Source organism: Tupaia chinensis, unplaced genomic scaffold (genome assembly GCF_000334495.1).
Source record: "Tupaia chinensis unplaced genomic scaffold, TupChi_1.0 Scaffold143985_1, whole genome shotgun sequence".
Lineage (NCBI taxonomy): Eukaryota > Metazoa > Chordata > Mammalia > Scandentia > Tupaiidae > Tupaia > Tupaia belangeri.
In genome coordinates this window covers 12,824-20,445 of record NW_006203836.1, presented here as the reverse complement: position 1 = coordinate 20,445, position 7,622 = coordinate 12,824, and the positions used below count along the sequence as shown (strand labels likewise).

Genomic DNA, 7,622 nt, shown 5'->3' with positions numbered 1-7,622 from the left:
CACCCACCCACCTCGGGCATTCTGCAGCTTTCGGCAAGAGCTCTTTCTTACCCTGCCTACCACCACGTGTCCGAGGAGCCTGGGACCAGCTGTCTTGCTCCGAATGTGCCCATTCTAGGTCTCCTGTGTAAGAGGAGGCACGTTACCGCACATCGGCCTTGGGGTTGGCTCACCTCCCTGTGCACCGCGAGCTCGGGGCGCCCGGGGCCGCAGCCTGGCCTGGCCCGCCTCGTGACCTTCCGTGGGGCGTGGTGGTGTATCTGTCTTCTAAATAATTTGATTTTCAGCCCACTCTCCCTTTCTGTCCCTTCTTACCACCGAAACAGTTACTTACCAGAGAAGTGTTTTGTTTAAAATGTTAACATGGCTGTACTAGGTTACTAGATCAGCCTTGAGGCAGGAGGGCAAGAGAGGGAGTTCCCTACAGAGACATGGCGCAGCAGTACTGGGAGAGCGAGACGCAGAGGGCTGCAGGGGATGGTGGGCCGAGTGCTCGCCTTCCTCCTCTCTCCCGACCGGGCACTCACCCACAGTGCCTTTCATCGGATGGCCCCACCTGGAAACCAATAGGAAGAGTCGTCCGCAGGAACTGGCTTCCCCTGGGTTGCCAAGCAGAGCAGGGCAGAGGACGGTAGGAGGCGAATCTGAGTGTAGGCGGGCAGGTGGCCAGGCCAGCCCCACACAGGGTCAGGCTGTGATGCGAGCCCCACACCACACCGGGGAAAGCTGGCTCTTGTTGCTTATGGGGCGATTCCGGTGGGACTCTGCCAGGAGACCCTGGGCCGAGCGTTTGAGCGACGTGGTATAAGGAAACCCTCCCAGGAGAAAAGAGCGAGCCAGCGAGCGAGCAGGGCGGGAGGGGCGCTGCCAGAGGAGGAGGCAGGTGCTGCTGGTCAAGAGGACCTGGTGCGGAGGGGGCGTCGGCGGGGTTGTTAGCCCCGAGTTTTCTCGTCTTAATCCTAGGGCGTTGGGCTGCGTAATCTCCTCTCCCCACAAAAACAGAACTGCATACCCCAGCCCTTGGGGACTGAGTCTGGGGGTGCAGCGCAGGTGGGAAGGACCTGAGAGGCCTGCTCTGTGCGTGGGGCTCTGGTGACAGCAGCAGGGACAGCAGCCCGCTGTGTGCTCACCCTCAGCCTCCAGCTGTGCCCTGTGATTCTTAGGGTGGTTTTAGTTTTTTGAAAGTTTTTTTGCCTTAGGGTGCTTGTGCGCTCAGGGCCAGAGACAGAGGGACAGTGAGAAATCACCCTGGGGGAGGTGGCCACTCTCCTCCTGGGACCGTGGGCACGCGCACGCTGGCCTGCGATGACGTTCGGGCCAGCCAGCCGGGACACAGACCACGGTCAAGCCCAGCGGCGCCTCCTCGCCGTCTGCTGACCCCCAGACCGGCCTCAGTGTCTGGTCGCGCGGTTTCCATTAGCTCCCTCTTATGCTTTAGTTGTACCGGTTCTGACTTTAGTTGGCCAGGTAACGTTACCCGCTTCCTCCGGTCCGTTTTTTTTTTTCTCTTCCTGAATCATTAGCGAGGCTCCCCCTGACCTGTCCTGTGCCCCTGCTCTGGTCGCGGGCTCTCGGTGTGTGTGCCGTGCTTGGCGGTCGGACTGCCCCGAGCCCCTGTGACCACGTGGTTAATGAGACCGGGTGTCTGCTTTGTGGTTGTCCTGCCTTACCCACCATTCCCGTTCTGCTGTTCTCGGTTACTGTGGTCAGACATGGTTTGAAAGTATTAAATGGGAAACTCCAGGAATAGACGATTTATTTATTTTGGAGAGGACCTCACACAGGCTCTCGTTGGGTCTTCACCTCTCTGAGATGCTGGGTTTTCCCCGTTTTCTAGACGACAACGTTTCAGGAGAGATGAATGACCTGCTGGGGCCCACTGTTTAGGTAGGGGCAGTGCCAGGGCTTCTTGTCTGTTCAGTATAGCATTTTACAAATCAGAGGCATGGTACTTCATGTAGTTCCAGCATTTTCACAGAAGAGAAGCAAATCCCCCTTGCCAGTGGCTTACAGAGTGAGCCCCACAAACCTCGTGTGCACGTGCCCTCACTCGGCCGCGCTGCTTTCTGGCAGGCCGTATCACGCAGAGGTCGCTCCACCGGCGTCATTAATGACAGTAGTGACACCTAGGTGCTTCGTTTGTAAATGCTTTCCTTGTGTCTCAAAAGTCTAAGAGCTGCCCGTTAGTGCCACCGTGAGCGTGGCGGGGCGGCGCCTGTGCGGCTGACCGTGCCGTCCGTCTGTCTTGGCAGCGCCAGCGCTGGACGTCGACTGGCAGAGCAACACCACCTTCGCCTCTTGCAGCACGGACATGTGCATCCACGTCTGCAAGCTGGGACAGGACAGGCCGGTGAAAACATTCCAAGGACACACGGTGAGGAGCAGGTTTCCCTTGAACGGGGTCACGGTGGGCCAGCAGGCGGCATGGTGCATGAGGCGCAGGACCCCCACATGGCGGTGGGCCAGCAGGCGGCATGGTGCATGAGGCGCAGGACCCCCACATGGCCAGCTTGGGCTCGCGTCTCGGACCTGGTGGCTCACTCACTTTCTCACTTTTCCTCTTTCTCTCACTCTGGGAAAATTAAAATAATAATAAAATTAAAATAAATAATTACTTAAAAAAGTAAAGTGATTGTGATGAACAGGTGATATTTCAAAATAGTTTTGAAGCATGTTTAATATGCAGGCAACAGCCCCGTCAGTGAAATGTAAATGTGTCTGCTGTTGTAGAATGAAGTCAACGCCATCAAGTGGGACCCCACCGGCAACCTCCTGGCCTCCTGTTCTGACGATATGACTTTGAAGGTAAGTGGTTGCGTGAGCGTGTGTGGAGGCGTCCACACGTTTTGGCTGCTCCGACCGTCTTAGGACAGTTCAGAAAGTCTCTCAGTGGAATGGACAAGCCTGAGCGAGGATCTGTCCTAGCCTTAGTGGTTCATCATTGCTTTTTGTGTTGTCTGAGATACGTAAAAGTCCTTCATGTGGCACGTTCTGTCAGAAGAGTGGCTGTGTGGTGGGAGTTATGGTGCTGATGTGTTAGTCTGGACTCCCCAGAGAAGCAGGACAGCTAGATGGGGGTGTGCGCGCGAGTGTACACGCACATGCGTCTTTGTGGAAAAAAAAAAAGGAATTAAATCCAAGTTGAGTTTAATAAAAACTTGAAGTTCATTTGAGGTGTTTTCATAGTACGCATTTGTAATGACCTTTTTAAAGACCCTCTATATATACATGTTATATATGTATATGTATAATGCTATATGATTAATAGGTAATATTTTTATATAATATATATACACATGTATATCATATGGTCGACAAACGTATGGTCTTTTTAAAGAACATATATTGGCTGTTGGAAAAGTCATGATGTATTTTTCTGTTCTTCTGTGTAGAAGTGTTAGGACTTTTCTGACAACCCAGTATACGTATGAGGTTTACTATGCGGACTCGGCTCACACGGCCCTAGTAGCTCAGGAGACCTGTGATCTGCTGCTGCGAGCGGGAGACCCAGGAGGCTGGTGGCCAGCTCTCGTCTGCATCCTGAGGCAGCGAGCGCACGAGAGGCTCTGGAGGGAATTCTTCCTCTGCCTTTCTGTTCCTTTCGGGCACCCGCCACGCTGGGTGACACGCTCGTTCACGTCGGGGCCAGCCTGCCTTTCTTAGTCCACTGATTCAAACGCTGTCTCAGTGGAAACGCCCTGACAGGAGCACCCAGAAACAGTGTCCACGCAAGTACCTGGCTGCCTCGCGATCAGTAAAGTCACAGATAACGGAACATGGTGTGGGAGAGTGTCCTCCTGGCCCAGCTCGGGCACAGGCCGCAGGAGCGCTCTGGGGGCTCGCATTCGGTGTCGGGGTCCTGCCTGAACTCGGGGGTGTCCGTGAGCCTTGATGCTGAACGCATCGCCACTGGCCGGGGCGGTGGCGATGAAAACCTTGAAGAGTGCCATCAAGGCAAATAAGCGAGTCTTTTAAAAGAATCTTCTCTACTAGGAAGCGTGTATTAGTGCAGTTAAAATTCATCAGCACATGTAGGGGTCTGACAGTAACTCTCAGCATCTTTCTGGCAGTCAAGGACTTGGCTGGAGTTCCGTGAGCTGCCGGCTCGGTTTTGCCGTGCAGTGACTGTAACCCTTGCTGGGAAGTGGGTATTTAGCAGAGAACCTCGTCATCTGTGAGCCCAGTTCACGGGCCGACACAACCATTCCTCAGTGTGGACTTATTTTTCCTTGTTCTATGATTAGGAACAAAATTGATACCTTGAACTTAAGCTCATCACCTCCCTGGGTGGGGGGAAAGGCACCCTGAGGTGAGCAGCGCCCTGCCCTGCAGCAGGCTCCTGCGGACGGACGAGCTCCCGGTCCCTCCTCTGCGGGCACTCTCCTGGAGCTGGCCCTGGACCTCAGTCCCAGCAGTGGCAGGCGTGGTGGCCACTCTGGGTGTGGTCAGTGTGAGGAAATTGCTTCTCCTTCTACGACAGGCAGGTTAACAGTGACCTTGGGAAACTTGTAGGGTGCCCCCCGAAATGCTTAACTTGTAGTTAGACTTCCTTTAAGTCCAACCTCCCTTGCAAATACTGCTGTAAAAGTGCTCATCTTAATGCTTTCTTGGTTTTTCCTTGCATGGTTTCCCTCACTTGCTTATAAAATGAAAAGAAAAAAGAATCTTCTTCCAAATAGCATCTCATCCATGAAAAAATGAAAGGCCAGTGTCCAAAGGCCTGTGTCGCAGACTGAGTTGAAGCTGTCCAGGTGGTTGGAATAGAAATACAGAAATTGTTGGAGAGCTTTTCTCATCTGAAGAACGATTTTGTTTTTTTTTACTTCTGACCTTCCTCTTTCTGTTTCTCTCTCTCTTTTTTCAAGTTTTGTTATTTCATCTGTGTGTGAGGGAGAGAAGAAAAGAGATGGGTCCGTCTAGCAGGGTCCCCACACTGCAGTCGGCTCTGTTTCTCTCCACCCACTGTCAGCCAGACTGAATCAGTGGCATGCAAGAGGCTTACTCGGGGAGCTCAGGCCTTGAACCGAGAACCCATCGCATACGGGTCCGTTGCAGCGCTGTGTCGTCCCCTTGCTACCACATTGCCTTGGGGTGTGCGCTTAGCAGACTGCCACGCGAGGGGGAGGGGTAGAGGTGGAGAGACAGCACCTCTGCGACCCCTCGCCTTCATTTCTCCGTCTGCTGGAATTCGGGGCACACGTGCATGTGCACACAGTGGTTTTTTCCCATGCCACCTAATCCAGGACTTCAACTGTAAGGCTGGCCATGTGGGTCTGGCTCCTTAACCCCTGTCTGTGGGTCAGCTCCCCACGTACAATTTTATTACTTAATTTAATTTAATTATTTATTTGGAGGTTTTTGCTACAGGGTGCATGTGCTCACAGAGAGAGAAACAGAGACAGAAAGTGAGAAATCACCCCTCAGGGGGGATGGCCATGTCGTAATCCCTTCTCCTCTCGGGATCTTGGGCATGCACGCACACGCGCCTGGTGTGAGTTTAAGCCGTCAGGTCTAGGACTCGAACTGTGGTCTATTACATGGGAGTTCAGCAACATAACCATTACGCTAACTGCCTGGTCCCCCCACGTATGATTTTAAAGCAGGAATTGAATGGGTTGATAACATATAAAGGAGCCATTTTCTAAGAACAGAGAATACCAAATGGAATGAAAAGATTTTGTTGAACTTTCAGCAGTGTCTTGGGAAATCAGGGTACAAGGTGGGTCTGACACAGAGCTGAGGATGCGATGCAGACTTCGGAACTCTGAGCAGGCGGTGGTTCTAAATCCAACGGCATGGGCAGGATCATGTCAGTAGAAACTACAGAGTCAAGAAAGCGGGAAACTTGGGGAGAAATGTCTTTTGAGAGAGAGGGAAAGTGAGAAAGCACCCTCCGGGTGGCCGGTCACACGCCACTCCTCCTCCGTTCTCTGGGTTTGGGGCAGGCATACACACACACCTGTGTGTCTTAGAACTGCCGGGTCCAGGGCTCAGCCTGCGCAGCTGGGATGTGCCGGCCTAGCCACCGTGCCGCAGCAGGCCCCACGCAACCTCCGAGAGCCCTAAGTTAGTGTATTGAGGAGGACGGGGTTCGGGACGGAGGCTAGAGGAGTGCTCACAGTGGCAGGAAGAGAGCCTTGGAGAGAGTGTTTCAGGAGGAGGGAGTGGCCAGCAGTGTCACGCTCTTGAGCGGGTTGATGAGTAAGTTCTGAGACGTGCCTTCTGGATTCGTTTCAGCGGGGCTGTAGATTCTTTGGGCACAATGTTGTTGCTTCTTTTTGTTGTTGTCGGTTGTGTTGCAGAAGTGTGACTGCTGAGCTAGTGTTTTCCCTCAGCCCGTGGGTTGGGTTTGTGTGCTTGAGGTAGGACATTGCCTCTCCCTCCCCAGTCTCTTCATTGGGTGATGACGTGAGAAATATCCTTAGGTTTCTGGTTTGGTTTTGTTTTCTTCTTGCCTAAAAGTAAAGTATATTTTCAATTTATATATATATATATATAGCCCTGTTTTGTATCTGGCAAGGTTAGGCTTTTTTTATTCATCATTTTAGCTCTATTGCATTTGTTACTTTTCCTAATTGATTTTATATGAATCTTCAGTGTATTATAAGTTGCGTATTTATTTTCACTTCTCCATTGTAAAGCTTTCCTGATGCTAAATTATAAGAGCAATTTATAATGTAAATTCCTTGATTTAAGGAATGGCATAAAAACTATGCTTTCACCATTTTGGAACCATTACCCAAGAAACTTTCTGAATTTTGAAGTTTGTACCATCTGAAGCTATCAAAAGTAATGTTAGAACAAATACAGTTAATTCACTTTTAAAACTTAACCATAATGGGGACCAGCAGTTAGCGTAATGGCTATGTTGCTGGACTCCCATGGTTGACCATGGTTCAAGTCCTGAACCTGGTGGCTTAAATTCATGCCGGGCGCATGTGCGTGCCTGCCCAAGATCCCAAGAGGAGAATGGAGGAAAAAGGATTGCTGCGTGGCCATCCCCCTGGGGGGTGATTTCTCGCTTTCTGTCTCTGTCTGTCTCTGTCTGTCTGGTAAGTGCATGAGCCCTGTAGCAAAAACCTCTCAAAAAAAAAAAAAGAAAAAAAAAACCTTAACAATAATGAACATTTTTAAAGGGCTTAATAGGTTTAGAATTTTTTGCAGAGATAAATATTAAATATATTCTACATATGAACTTGTTAGTGGCATTCTTTTCTATAATCATTTCACTTACGTGACTCATACGTGTTTTAGATGGGTAAGATGATACTCTAATGGAAAAGTAATTCAGTGAATCTCTCTCTCTTTAGATATGGAGTATGAAGCAAGATACTTGTGTCCATGATTTGCAAGCACATAACAAAGAAATCTACACGATCAAATGGAGCCCGACTGGGCCCGGGACAAGCAACCCCAATGCCAACCTCATGCTAGCGAGGTGGGCTCCTGTTCTACCTTCATAGACGGCTCCCGTCCTGTGCCCTAGGAGGAGCGCTGGCCTAAGGGGAGCTCCGTGTTTATTCAATGTGCTCACCCGCCCGCCCATGGGACGTGGCTGTGCACAGTCTGTGCTCCGCCCCTCCCTCCCCCCTCCCTGCTCTTCCTGCTCCTCCCGTTCCCCC

The 7,622-nt window shown here is 51.4% G+C and overlaps 1 protein-coding gene across 3 annotated transcripts in view; it reads left to right on the top strand.

Annotated features, from left to right (window-relative positions):
• Positions 1-7,622, top strand: part of LOC102478422 (TBL1X/Y related 1) — a 67,030-nt gene that overhangs the window by 46,788 nt on the left and 12,620 nt on the right. For all 3 annotated transcript variants that reach the window (XM_027767175.1, XM_006165661.3, XM_006165662.3), the window contains 3 exons: positions 2,253-2,374; positions 2,731-2,805; positions 7,311-7,438. In XM_027767175.1, coding sequence (XP_027622976.1) covers positions 2,253-2,374; positions 2,731-2,805; positions 7,311-7,438 — 325 coding nt within the window. The remainder of the gene's footprint in view (positions 1-2,252; positions 2,375-2,730; positions 2,806-7,310; positions 7,439-7,622) is intronic.